We start from the raw sequence: 15,089 nt of genomic DNA, 5'->3' as shown, positions 1-15,089 counted from the left end.
GTAGGTGAGTGGATAAGGAAGTAGTGCATCTATGCAATGGAATATTACTGAGCCATTAAAAAGAATGAAATATTGCCGTCTGCAACAGCATGGGTGGACCTACAGGATACTGTGCTGAGTGACATAAGACAAAGAGAGAAAGGCAAATGTCATATGATTTCACTTATACCTGTAACCTAGAAAACAAAATAAATCAACAAGCAGCAACAAATAAGGACTCACAGATGCAGAGACCATTTGGATGGTTGCCAGATGGGAGGAGAGTTGGGGGGATGTGGGAAAACATGAAGGGATTAAGTAGTACAGATTGGATTTGTAGTAACAGGATAGTCATGGGGATGTAAAGCATAGCATAGGGAATCTATATGAATAAAAGCCTATGTGGTTGTCACACCCTCACGTTGTCACGCTGTAACAATCCATCACCAGGAGACTGCATGTGCAGCAGATGCGTGTGGGTCGGTGGGGACTTGACGCTGTGTGCATGGCACTGAGGCAGGTCCCGTGGCTCCACGTGGCGATGCCAAGGGCGCGACCCCTGGCTGTGGCCTACCTCTTTGGGACAATCCATTGAGGAGCTCTGGATGCGTGGGCAGAGCCTACCTCTTTGGGGAGATCAATCGTGGGGCTACCGCACTGTGTGCGGGCACAGGTCAGGTTGGGGACCACCCCTCCCGAGTGTACAAATTTCATGCCCCGGGCCTCTAGTATAGTCAATAATCTACACTAATAAAAGAGAAAAATGGTAATTGGCGTACGACGATACCCTTTTCATTGGCTAATCAGGGCTATATGCAAATTAACTGCCAACTAAGATTGGCAGTTAACTGCCAACAAGATGGCAGTTAATTTGCATATGTAGGCACAATGCCGGGAGGCGAAAGGGAAAGCAGGAAGAAGCCCCCTGCCACTGACAGTGATCAGAAACCCAGGGGGGAGCTAAGAGCTGGGGGGCAGGGCAAAGGCAGCCCTGGGGCCGCCTTTGCCCTGCCCCCCAGCCATAATCGGAGAATCAGGTGCCTTTTCCGCCCTGGACAGTGATAGCAGGAAGTAGGGGTGGAGCCAGCGATGGGAGCTGGGCACGGTCGAAGCTGGCAGTCCCGGGAGCTAGGGGTCCCTTGCCTGGGCCTAAAGCGAAGCCCAGGATCGTGGGGCCGCTGCAGCTGCGGGTCCCCGCTGCCCGGGCCGGACGCCTAGGCCAGAGGCGTCAGGCCTGGGCAAGGGGCCGATCCTGCGATTGGAGGGTGATGGGGGTCAACACCTGAGGGCTCCCAGTATGTGAGAGGGGGCAAGCTGGGCTGAGGGACACTCCCCCCCCGCCCCACACCCAGTGCACGAATTTCGTGCACCAGGCCCCTAGTATTGTAATAACTATGTATAGTCTTAGATGGGTACTAGATTTATCAGGGTGAGCACTTTGTAAGTTATTTAAATGTCTAATCACTGGGTTGTACACCAGAAGCTAATATAATATTGTACATTAGCTGTAATTGAAAGATAAAAATTATTTTAAAAATAAGAATAATGGACCAGAGACTTAAAGATTCACCTGAACCACAGAGGATCTAATTTGGAGACAAGCCTTCCTCTGTGCAGTGCTAATTTCCTAATTGACTCTCAGTAATTATACTTTTCCTCACTGTGTAACTAGGGAGCATGTACCTGAATAGTTGTGCTGACCTGGCCCCTTTATTTTCATGTCACTCTGATAAAGGATGTGCTTCATTTGAGCAAGAAATATGATTGTGTGGACATCTTCACTGGATCCTTCACACTGTCACAGGCAATGCAGAAGTTTTTGAAGTTTTAAATTATTGCAAAGATTTATATTTCCTCTTATTAGTCTTTTGCTCTCATTTGGTTGTACTCAGACTCCAGAGAAATTTTGTCAGTTCCTACTAAGAAGTTACTGGATGTCTATTTGAAACAATAATGTTACCAACAAGGCAGGGTATGAGCCCCAGACTTATCCCACAACAAGGCCAACAATTAGACAGCTAACCATGAGTGAAAATGAGGAGATGTTGGTCAAAGGGTATAAACTTCTAGTTATGAGATGACTAAGTTCTGGGGAGCTAATGTACAGCATGGTATTTGAGGTTAATGATACTTTTTTGCATACTTTAAAGTTGCTAAGAGAGTAGGTCTTAAATGTTTTCTCACCATAAAAAAAGGAATGGTAATGATGTGAAGAGATGGAGGTGTTAGCTAACATTATGGTGGTAATCATTTTGCAATCCATAAGTGTTTCAAATGAACATGTTGTACACAAATTCACATAATGTTATATGTCAATTATATCTCAACTAGAGGCCCAGTGCACAAAATTCATGCACAAGTAGGATCCTTAGGCCAGGCCAATGACCAGGGCTGATCAGGGCCTCCCGGCTGCCAGCCAGGGCTTTCCTTCCCCTGGCTGCCAGCTGCTGGCCAGGTCCTTCCTTCATTCTGCACCACCCCCTGGTGGTCAGCGCATGTCATAGTGAGCGATTGAACTCCCGAGGAGACAATTTCCACATTAGGTTTTTATATATATACTAGAGGCCCAGTGCACAAAAATTTGTGCACTCGTGGGGGAGAGGGGGTCCCTCAGCCCGGCCTGTGCCCTCTCATAGTCTGGGACCCCTCAGGGGATGACCACCTGCTGGCTTAGGCTCGCTCCCTGGGGGATTGGGCCTAAGATGGCAATCAGACATCCCTCTGGCAGCCCGGCAGCCCTTGGGGGATGTCCACTTGCTAGTGGGGAGCAGGCCTAAACTGCAGTCAGACATCCTTAGCGCTGCTGAGGAGGCAGGAGAGGGTCCCACCACCACCGCTGTACTGGCAGCCATCAGCCTGGCTTGTGGCTGAGCAGAGCTCCTCCCATGTGAGAGCGCCCTGACCACCAGAGGGCAGCTCCTTCATTGAGCGTCTGCCCCCTGGTGGTCAGTGTATGTCATAGTGACCAGTCATTCCGAGTCTTTCTGCTGTTAGGGTCAGTTTGCATATTACCCTGTTCCTATATAAGATAGAGGCCTGATGCACGGGGCTGTCTGGTTTGCCCTGAAGGGTGTCCCGGATCATGGTGTGGGTCCTGCGTGGGTGCCTGGCCAGCCTGGATGAGGGGATGATGGCTGTTTGCAGCTGGTTGCACCCCCTTCAGTGTGGGGGTCCCCACTGGGGTGCCTGGCCAGTCTGGGTGAGGGGCTGAGGGCTGCTTTCAGGCTGGTGGGTGACTGAAGCTCCCAACATCCCCTTTTTTTCTTTTTTTTTTATTCTGGGATTTATTTACCGTCCATGGCTGTCACTGGAGCTGAGAGCCGGCTTTAGCTCTGAGGCTCGGCTCCAGCTCTGAGACCTTGGCTGCTGAAAGCAGGTATCTGCTTTTGTTTGGCTTCTATAATTGAAACACTGTTGCAACTCCAGTTCTGACGGCTGAAAGCAGGTTTCTGGGGTTTGTTTAGCTTCTGTATTTGCAACATTGTTTCTTAGAGTGCAAGCTCAGAGCCCAGCAGCGGCAGGTGGGGAACCTTGGCTTCCTCCTTCACTGGAGCAAGCAAGCCTCCTGTTCACTTCAGCTGCCAGCTGCCGGCCGCCATCTTGGTTGGCAGTTAATTTGCATATCTCGCTGATTAGCTAATGGGAAGGGTAGCAAAGGTACAGTTAATTATCCTGTTTGTTTATTATTAGATAGGATTTAAGAAAACCATATAGTACTAGCTTTATAATAGGTACTTTTTAAGTATTTTGTAAATGATAATTCATGCTAACTTTATGAAATAGTTGATTTAATTCAGTGTGATTTTTCCAACATGATAGATATTGCAATAGGTTTAAATGTTTACCAGAAGGAAATTTTGGGGTTCATTTTTCTTGGTGGTTATTACAAACCTCATTCTTGCATGAAACAAACAAGGATAACAGCAGGAAGGCCGGGGAGGGTGGGAGGGCAAGAGGGGGGTGGGTAAGAGATCAAGCAAAGGACTTGTATGCATGCATATAAGCATAACCAATGGACATAAGACACTGGGGGGTAGGGGAGGCAAGGGGATTGTCAAGGGCGGGGGAAAAAAAGGAGACATATGTAATACTTTTTGTAATACTTTAAGCAATAAAAAATTTATGCAGATAATGTAAAAGTTTTAAAAATTTTAAGATAAGTCAAAGTTTTCAAGAGTCTTTCTGGCTTTGGGCAGGTTGCTTTGGCATAGGTTCTCACAATATGAATTCAAGTTTACTCCTCTGTGGAAACATTTGGAGAGGAACTGTTTAAGGTTTAAGGTTTTACTCTGATGTGAGACTGTCATAATAAAATCTTTAGGTATCAGAATTGTAAAGCTATAATAAAGTGAAAAGCTTCAGGTTGATATTTTGGGACAGTGGCTCCATGCGGCCCCTCGGAATCGTGACCCATATGTGGCTAGTGATTTGGGGAACTGAAAACCCCTGGAGAAATTGGAAAGAGACTGAGTAGGGAGCTGGAAGGAGGGGAGGCCTGGGGAGAGGGTGAAATCAGAGACAGTATCTTCTTTTCTTTAGGTTCCTCAGGAGAATTGTATTATAAGTTCTTTAAAGTTCTACAGCTTTATTCCTGCAAAGCTTCCCCCTAAATATACATTCTTTATTCCCATTGGCTTTCATTTTAATCGTGATGCTTTATTTTTCTGATTGCTCTTCAGTGGATAGTGATATATAACACTGGAGGTTTAAATTGCTCACAAGGTAGTGATCTAAACAAAAGGGGGTCTATCCATACAATGGGATACTATTTGACCATGAAAAGAAATTATATTCTGATACATGTTACGACTTGGATGGACCTAGAAACATTATACTAAATGAAAGAAGCTAGACACAAAAGGTCATATTGTATGATTCCATTTGTATGAAATGTCCAAAATAGGAAAATGATAGAGACAGAAAGTAGATAATGATCACAATTAAATTGGGGAAAGGGATAAATAGAAGTGATTGCTATTGGGCATGGGATGTTTTTTTTTTTAGAGTGATGAAAATATTCTGAAATTAGGTAATGGTTATGGTCATGCAACTTTTGTGAATATACAAATAATTACTTATTCAAAATGGTGAAATTTGGGTATGTGAATTATAGCTCAATAAAGAATTAGTGCTCTATGATAAAATACGTAAATATAAGTCATCTATCCTATATAATAAAAGGCTTATATGCAAATCAACTGAACAGGGGAATGATGGGTCACTATGGCACACATTGACCACCAAAGGGCTGACACTCAATTCAGGAGCTGCCTCCTGATGGTCAGTGCGCTCCCACAGGGGAAGGGCCTTTCAGCCAGAAGCTGGGCTCACAGCTGGCAAATGCAGCAGTGGTGGTGGGAGCCTCTCCTACCTCTGCAGCAGCGTTAAGGATGTCTGACTGACACCTTAGGCCCACTCCCCTTGGCTGTCAGTTGGACATCCCCCAAGGACTCCTGGACCATGAGAGGGTGCAGGCCGGGCTGAGGGACCTCTCAAGGTACTCGAATTTCATGCACAGGGCCTCTAGTCTTATCTAATAAAAGAGAAACATGGTAATTAGCCATACCTCTGCTACCCTTGGCTAATCAGGGCGATATGCAAATTAACTGCCAGCCAAGATGGCAGCCGGCAGCCAGGCAGCTTGAAATGAACATGAGGCTTGCTTGCTTCAGTGATGGAGGAAGCCAACATTCCCCGCCTGCCGCTGCCGGCCTCTAAGCTTGCAGTTTGAAACATTGTTACAAATATAGAATCTAAACAAACTCCAGAAACCTGCTTTCAGCCAGCCGGGATCTCAGAGCTGGAGTTGAATCAGTGTTTCGATTATAGAACCCAAATAGACCAGATACCTGCTTTCAGCAGCCGAGGCCTCAGAGCTGGAGCCAGAGCTAAAGCTGGCCCAGAATTAAAAAAAAAAAAAAAGGAAAAAAGGAGCATTTGGGAGCTTCAGTCACCCACCAGCCTGAAAACAGCCCTCAGCCCCTCACCCAGACTGGCCAGGCACCCCAGTGGGGACCCCAACCCTGAAGGGTGTGTGACCAGCTGCAAATAGCCATCATCCCCTCATCCAGGCTGGCCAGGCACCCCAGTGGGGACCCCCACTCTGATCTAGGACACCCTTCATGGCAAACCAGCCGGCCCCCACCCGTGAACCAGGCCTCTATCCTATGTAGTAAAAGGGTAATATGCCTCTCAGCACCGGATCAGCGGACCTGCGAGGCCTCCCGGCACCGGGATCAGCGTGACAGGGGGCAGTGCCCAAACCCCCTGATTGCCCTGCGGCTCTGTGTGTGACAGGGGGCGGGGCCACAACCTCCCTATCCGCCCTGCTCTGTTCGTGACAGGGGAAGGCGCCCCAACCCCCTGATCAGCCCTGCTCTGTGCCTGATAGGGGGGAGCGCCCCAACCCCCTGATTGCCCTGGAGCTCTATGTGTGACAGGGTGCGGCGCCCCAACCCCCTGATCGGCCCTGCTCTGTGTGTGACAGGGTGCGGCGCCCAAACCCCCCCACAGGCCCTGCTCTGTGTGTGATGGGGTAGAGCCATAACCTCCCCATTGGCCCTGCCCTGAGTGTGACAGGGTGCGGCGCCCCAACCCCCTGATCCGCCCTGCTCTGTGTGTGACAGGGAGCGGTGCCCCAACTCCCCTATCGGCCCTACTCTGTGAGTGACATGGGGGAGCTCCTCAACCCCCTGATTGGCCCTGCTCTGTGTGAGACGGGGGAGCTCCCCAACCCCCTGATCGGCTGGCTCTGTATGTGACAGGGGTGGCACCACAACCCCTTGATGAAAATATTCTGAAATTAGGTAGTTGTTATGGTTATGCAACTTTTGTGAATATACAAATAATTACTTATTTAAAATGGTGAACTTTTTGTACGTGAATTATAGCTCAATAAAGAGTTAGTGCTCTATGGTAAAATACATAAATATAAGTCATCTATCCTATATAATAAAAGGCTTATATGCAAATCAACTGAACAGGGGAACGATGGGTCACTATGATGCACATTGACCACCAAGGGGCAGGCACTCAATTCAGGAGCTGCCCCCTGGTGGTCAGTGCGCTCCACCAGAAGCTGGGCTCACTGCTGGCGAATGCAGTGGTGGTGGTGGGAGCCTCTCCCACCACCACGGCAGTGCTAAGGATGTCTTACTGACGGCTTAGGCCCACTCCCCTTGGCTGTCAGCTGGACATCCCCCAAGGTCTCCTGGACCTTGAGAGGGTGCACTCCAGGCTGAGGGACACCCCCCCAAGTACTCGAAATTCATGCACAGGGCCTCTAGTATATATATAAAAGCCTAAGCGTCTGTCCAACTGTTCTACTGTTTGACCGGTAGCTATGACACGCAATGACCACCAGGGGAACATGCTCCAACTGGTAGCTATGATGCGCACTGACCACCAGGAGGCAGACGCTCAACACAGGAGCTGCCAAGCAACAGCAACTTTGTAGAGTGCCCTCCCATACTCCGGGACTCCTCAGGGGATGTCGGACTGTCAGATTTGGCCCGATCCCTGCAGGCCAGGCTGAGGGACTGCATCTACTGGAGGAACCCCGCTCACTCAGCAGATGGCCTCTGAGCCTCAGTGCTGCCTCAGGTGCGGCTGGCTGGGGAGAGACCACAGGAGGTTGGCTCCAGGGCATGTCTGGCCCGTCTCACCCAGTCCCACCCCACCGGCCATCTTCTAGTTACTTTCCTTTCAATGGGCATGAATCCATTCACCGGGCCTCTAGTACAACCTTAAAAATCCTAGAAGAAATTACAGGCAGCAAAATCTCAGACATCTCTCATAGTAATATGTTTACTGATACATCTCCTAGGGCAGTGGTTGGCAAACTGCGGCCCGGCAAACTGAGGTTTGCTAGCCACATGCAGCTCTTTGGCCCCTTGAGTGTGGCTCTTCCACAAAATACCGACTTCTGTGCATGGGACACGAAGTTTCAATCCACTGTACATGTGCGCCCGCACGTGGGATTTTGTGGAAGAACCACACTCAAGGGGCCAAAGAGCCGCATGTGGCCTGCAAGCCGCAGTTTGCTGATCATGGTCCTAGGGCAAAGGAAACTAAGGAGAAAATAAACAAATAGGACTACATCAAAATAAAAAGCTTCTGCACAGCATGAGAAACCATGAATAAAATGAAAAGGGAGCCCACAATATATGACAATGATACACCGTACAAAGGATTAATATCCAAAATATATACGGAGCCCTAGCTGGTTTGGCTCACTGTATAAATTGTCGGCCTGCAGACTGAAGGGTCCCAGGTTCAATTCCGGTTAAGGGCACATGCCAAGGTTGCATGCTTGATCCCCAGGAAGGGACATGCAGGAGGCAGCCAATCAATGATTCTCTCTCATCATTGATGTTTCTATCTCTCTCCCCCTCTCCCTTTCTTTCAGAAAATCAATAAAAATATATTAAAAAAAACAATAAAGACAACCCGAATGTCATACAACTTAACAAAAGGAAGACAAACAATTCAATTAAAAATGGGCAAAGGCCCTAACCGGCTTGGCTCAGTGGATAGAGCGTTCAGCCTGCAGACTGAAGGGTCCCAGGTTCGATTCCAGTTAAGGGCATGTACTTTGGTTGCAAGTACATCCCCAGTAGGGGGTGTGCAGGAGGCAACTGATTGATGTTTCTCTCTCATCGATGTTTCTAACTCTCTATCCCTCTCCCTTCCTCTCTGTAAAAAATTAATAAAATATATTTTTTAAAAAATGGGCAAAGGACCTATATGGACACTTTCAAAAGTGGATACACACATTGCCAAGAGACAGATGGAAAAGTGCTCAAAGTCACTTATCATCAGAGAGATACAAATTAAAACAACAATGTGCTATCACCTCACACTTGTTAGAATGGCTACCATCAGTAAATCAACAAATAACAGGTGATGGCAAGGATGTAGAGAAAAGGGAACCCTAGTACACTGCTAGTGGGAATGCAGACTGGTGCAGCCATTATGGAAAACATTATGGAGTTTCCTCAAAAAATTAAATATGGAACTGCCTCTTGACCCAGTGATCCCACTTCTAGGAATATATCCTAAGAATCCTGAAACACTAATCAGAAAGGATATATGTATGCCTGTGTTCATAGCACAATTTATAAAAGCTAAAGCCAGGAAAACCCAAGTGTCCATTATTAGATGAGTGGATAAAAAAGCTGTGGTACATTTATATCATGGAACTAGAGGCCTGGTGCATGGATTTGTGCACTGATGGGGTCCCTCGGGATGACCTGCGGGGATTAGGCCAAAACTGGCAGTCCAACGCCACCTGCTGCTCCTGCCTCCTGGCCCCGCTGTGCCTGCCATGGGCTCAATCCCAGCCACCCCTGAGTAGGAAAGGCTTGTGCCACCACAGCAGCTCTCGCCAGCCATGAGCTCAGCGTCTGGCACCTGGCGGTCAGCTGAGCAGGACTCCCACTGCTGGAGTGCACTGATCACGAGGGGGCAGCTCTCACGTTGAGCGTCTGCCCCCTGGTGGTCAGTGTGCATCATAGTTACTGGTTGATCGGTTGGTTGCTAAGGCTTTTATATATATAGATAGATACTATGCACCAGAAAAAGGATCTCTTACTCTTTGAGAAAGCTTGGAGGGACCTTTAGCGTATTATGCTAAGCCAGTGGTTCTCAACCTTTCTACTGCCACAACCCTTTAATACAGTTCCTCATGTTGTGGTGACCCCCAATTTCATTGTTACAAATTGAACTTATTAAAGCATAGTGATTAATCACAAAAACAATATGTAATTATATATATGTTTTCCGATGGTCTTAGGCAACTCCTGTGAATGGGTCGTTCAACCCCCAAAGGGGTCATGACCCACAGGTTGAGAACCTCTGTGATAAGCAAAAATAAGCCAGTCAGAGAAAGACAAGTAGCACATAATCTCACTCATAAGCGGAATTTAATGAACAAAATAAACTGATGAACAAAATAGATCCAGAGACATAGAAGCATTGAACAGACTTCTGAATAACAGAGGGAAAGAAAGGGAGGGTGGGTGGGTGGGAAGAGAAAAAGGAAAGAACTTGTATGCATGTATGTGTGTATATATAAAATCCATGGACACAGACAATAGGGTGATGAAGGCCTGGCGTGGGTGTTGGAGGTGGGTTAGAAGGTCTCAGTGTAGGACATATGTAATACTTTCAACAATAAAGATATAATAAAAAAATTATTTATCTATGAACAAATAGGCAGAAAAGGAGGCACAAATGTTTAAAGAAACCTTTAGCAAATACTTCTATAACAGTGGTTCTCAACCTTCCTAGTGCCACGACCCTTTATTACAGTTTCTCATGTTGTGGTGACACCCAATTTGATTGTTACAAATTGAACATAACTAAAGCATAGTGATTAATCACAAAACAATATTTAATTATACATGTGTTTTCCAATGGTTTTAGGCGACCCCTGTGAAAGGGTCATTAGACCCCCAAAGGGGTCGCAACCCACAGGTTGAGAACTGCTGTTTTATAATGTGAACCAACTCCTCCTTTCCCTCCACTTCCATAATTTTTGCTCTATAGACTTGGTTCTTTGCATGTTTTAAATCAGTGCCCATGTATGAAGAAAGGGCTTTGCCTGAAGCCCACTTCAAAGGGCTTATTAGTCCCTAACATCTTGGCAAGAGTAAGAAATTTGGCAGTTGAAAATTCACTCCTCTTCGTGAGTCCAACTTTCCTGGGCAGAGAAAAGTGACATCAGGTCCATCATTAATATGAGGGGATGGAGGGTGAAAGGAAGCTCTCACCTTTCCGCAGTAGAAAATATCCTCTCTCTTCACCCTTCCTTCTGCTATCTTCTCTCTGATGGCCTCCCCCACTTCGTGCTCATTCCGGTAGCTGTAGGCCCCATCAATGTGCCGGTACCCAACATCGATGGCAAACTTCACTCCTGCCCTACAGCTCCCCTTAGGGGTCTGAAATAAAGGGGTTGAAGTTTGGGAGAAAAGAAATGAGTCTTTCATTTAGTTTAATCTGTATTAATCAGGACACTGCTGTAGAGTGAAAATGACAAATTCCCAATTCCATGCTGTTGTGATTGGAAGATGGTATCTAGAGGCTGGAGAAACTGACCTTCTAGGGAGCATTCCATCCTCAATGGGAGACTCCATCCATCCCAGGTCTGCCCTTAGATTTGTGGTTTCAGAAATGTGACTTGATCAATGTGACCAGTGACAAGATATTTCATGGTTCCCATGCTATAGGAAGGCACAGTTCATTGACATTGGTTCAGTTCTAAATCAAAGGTTTGGATGAATAAACTGAGATATAGCCACAGAATGGAAAACTAAAAGGTAGTAAAAAGGAATGAACTATTGATAGACACAGCAACATGGATGAATATCAAATAAGTATACTGAAGAAAAGAAGCAAGACAAAAAAGAATGGGAACATAAGATGGTGGCTGTCAGGATGTGTGTGAGTGAGTGAGTGAGGGGGTGAAAGGAGAGTGTGTAGATGTATGTAGTGTGTGTGAGTGAGTGAGGGACAGTTAAATCTAGCAGGAGTATCAGAGGCTGGCAGACCAGGCTCTCCTGGGCAGGGAGCCCCTACCACTGCTGCGGGCACTCTCCAGCCTACGGGGCTCAGGCACGGAGCCCAGGCCATCTTGAAGGGGAGAGTGGCCTCCTCTAGGAACTCATCAGCACAACCATCTAGACTGACTTTGGACACTGTCCATGACCCTGCAGCCACACCAGCCAAAGTCCTGCTTCCCGCCCCCAGACCTGCAGACCCTAGCATGTCCATGTCCAAGGGTTCACGGATCCTGCAGCAGTAAGTGTGAATTCTATCTCCCCGACTGCTGACCTCCAGACACCAAAGTTACGTTTTCAGTGCACAGGCCTCCTGAGCCCATCACCTGGCTCCCGGTTGCCTCTGTGAGCCCCCACTGGGTGCACTCATATCCAAACAAGGGAACACAGCCCTGACAACAGAAACTGGGACTTCCCCCTCCCCACCTGCCTGCTCAGAGACACCACAGTCACGTGGCTTCAGCAAATGGGTCCCTCTGAGCCTGCCAACCTGGCAGGTGGCTCCCAGGTGCCTCTGTGAGCTGCCATTGTGTGTGCTCATATCCAACCAAGGGAACAAGGCCCCGGCAGCAGAAACTTGAACTTCCCCCTTGTCAGCTGCTGAACTCCAGTCACCGCAGTCGCACTGAGCCAGCGCACAGGCCCCCTGAATTCACTGTCCCAGTAATGTGTCTCTTGGGTTCCTCTCTGAGCTGCTGCAAAGTGTGACCCCAGATGCCGTATCCAGTCCTTCTGGTTGCTCTGCTCCAGCACGTGGGCCTCCTGAGCCTACCACCCCAGCAGACAGCACCTGGGTGCCTCTGTAAGCCACCGGTGGGTGTGCATAGCTAACCAAAGGTGCACATCTCCTAAAGCAGAAACTGGGACTTTTCCCTCCCCAGGGCCGGCAGCACACATGATCACGCCACTCTAGTGTGTAGACCCTGCGAGAACATAGCCCTGGCACAGTTCCTGGGCCCCTCAGTGAGCTGCCACTGGGCATGTGCATCTCCAACCAAGGGCATACGGCTCCCTCAGCAGGATCCATGACACCCCCCTCCCAGCTGCCTACCAATGGACACCTTGGTGTGTTACTGAGGACTCACCTCCCCAGACAAGGTCACATTGTTTCAGCCACAGACTCCCAAGATTCCTATATCCCCAGCTGCTTGCTCCTGAACTCCCTTATAACTGAGAGAGGGAAATCATTTTGCCAGAGTCACAAATTCGTAACCACAGACAATGGGATAGCTGCCCCCCACCTTCACGGGCTCTGGGACCCTCATAGTAAGTTGCAGAGTGATGCTACCCCAGCAAATCACAAAACACTGGCCAAAGTCAGAGTACCTGAGCCTCTGGCCCTGAGACCCCTTCTTCCCAGGCCATGGACTGGGAAATCACAGTGAGCACATACCAGTGAGACATCAGGCAACACTTTCCACAAGAGCCGGAACCATGATCATATCCACAACAGCTTGCACAATGAAGCCAGGGGTGAGTCACTTTGCCAATCCATGAATGAGCTTCATCCACAAATAAAAAACTAACATTCAAGACCCAACTACATCAAGAGAGCCCAAAAAGCTCAAGTAGGGGGCTCCACTAGATCACCAAGCCCAGGAGACATGAGAGACCACACTACTGGAACCCCCAAACCACCAACTACATAGCACCACCTCCAAAAGGACCTGGGTAGAAAAGCAGTTGGATATATGACATAGAACAATTAAAACGTTACAGCAAAAAATGAGGAGATAAAAAAACAATCCCTAAAGGAAAGAAAAAGAGGATCACCAGAAAGAGACTTAAATGAAATGGAGGCAAGTAATAGGTCAGAGAAAGAATTCAGAGTAATGGTTATAAGGATGCTCAAATGTCTAGATGAAAAATACACAAAACTCAATGAGAATTATAAGGAGCTGAATGAGAATGTCACTAACATGAAAAGGAACTAAGAGGAAATAACGAATGGCCTAGCTGCAATAAAGAACACAATGGAAGGCTTCAACAGTAGACTAGAAGAGGCTGAGGACTGTATCAGTGAAATTAGAGGACAAGGTAGGAAAACACACACAAACACAACAGCAACCGGAAAGAAAACTTAAAAAGCAGGAGGAGAGCCTAAGGGAGCTTTGGGACAACACGAAATGAAACAACATCTGCATAATATGGGTACCAGAAGGAGAGGAAGCAAAGCAAGGAATAGTGTTTAAAAATAATGACAGAAAACTTCCCTGATATTGGGAAGAAAAAAAACCATATAAGTCCTAGAAGCACATAGAGTCCCCAACAAGTTGAACCCAAAAAAGACCAACGCCAAGACACATCATAATTAAATTGGCAAAAATCAATGACAAAGTAAGAATCTTAAAGGCTGCCAGAGAGACACAGAAAGTGACCTTCAAGGGATCTTCCATTAGAATAAAAACTGATTTCTCAACAGAAACACATCAGGCCAGATGGGAAGGGAATGGAATAAAATATACAGTGATGTAAAGCAAGGGACTAAATCCAAGAATACTATACCCAGCAAGGCTATCATTCAAAATTGAAGGTGGAATCAGGAGCTTCTCAGGCAACAATGGCTAAGAGAGTTTATTACCAAGCCAGAAATGCAAGAAATGCCCAGCAGCGGTTCTCAACCTGTGGGTCACGAACAATGAAAATACATACTGCATATCAGATTACATACTGCATATTACGATTCATAACAGTAGCAAAATTACAGTTATAAAGTAGCAATGAAAATAATTTTATGGTTGGGGGTCACCACAACATGAGGAACTGTATTAAAGGGTCGCGGCATTAGGAAGGTTGAGAGCCACTGTAGGGACTGCTATAAAAAGAAGAAATAGAAAGGCAAGAAGGAACATAAGCATGAAGAATAAAAATGGTGACAAAAAAGTGCTTGTCATTAATAACTTTAAATGTAAATAATTAAATGCTCCAATCAAAAGACATAGGGTAGCTGAATGGATAAGAAAACATGACCCATATATTTGCTGTCTACAAGAGACCCACCTCAGAATAAAGGATTTACACAGACTGATAATGAAAGGATGGGAAAAAAATTTTCAGGCAAATTAAAATGAGAAAAAAGCTGGGATAGCAATACTTATATCTGACAAAATAGACCTCAAAGTAAAGGCCACAACAAGAGATAAGGAGGGCGACTTCATAACACTAAAGGGAGCAATTCAGCACTAGGAAGTAACTCTGGTAAATATATATGCACCCAATACAGGAGCAGCCAAATACATAAAAAAAACTTCTGGAAGATATCAAGGGAAAGATTGACAGCAGTACAATCATAGTAGGGGACTTTAATACCCCATTGACACCACTGGATAAATCCTCTAAGCAAAAAAATCAGCAAAGAAACAGCAATCCTAAATGACTCACTAGATCAGATGGACTTAATAGACATCTAAGATAGACCACATATTAGGACACAGGCAAGGTCTCTTCAAATTCAAGAAGATAGAAATCATACCAAGCATCTTCTCAGGTCACAATGGCATAAAATTACAATAAAAACCAAAAAAATCAAACACTTGGAGGCTAAATAGCATG

General features: G+C 46.6%; 1 protein-coding gene across 2 annotated transcripts in view; it reads right to left on the bottom strand.

Annotated features, from left to right (window-relative positions):
* The window catches only part of LOC132242805 (aldo-keto reductase family 1 member D1-like), a 51,405-nt gene that overhangs the window by 25,485 nt on the left and 10,831 nt on the right, over positions 1 to 15,089 (bottom strand). For both annotated transcript variants that reach the window (XM_059711898.1, XM_059711899.1), the window contains exon 2: positions 10,752 to 10,919. In XM_059711898.1, coding sequence (XP_059567881.1) covers positions 10,752 to 10,919 — 168 coding nt within the window. The remainder of the gene's footprint in view (positions 1 to 10,751; positions 10,920 to 15,089) is intronic.

This window comes from Myotis daubentonii, chromosome 10 (genome assembly GCF_963259705.1).
Source record: "Myotis daubentonii chromosome 10, mMyoDau2.1, whole genome shotgun sequence".
NCBI classification, from domain to species: domain Eukaryota; kingdom Metazoa; phylum Chordata; class Mammalia; order Chiroptera; family Vespertilionidae; genus Myotis; species Myotis daubentonii.
Note: the sequence above shows the minus strand (reverse complement) of the source record. Positions and strands in the feature narration are given on the sequence as shown.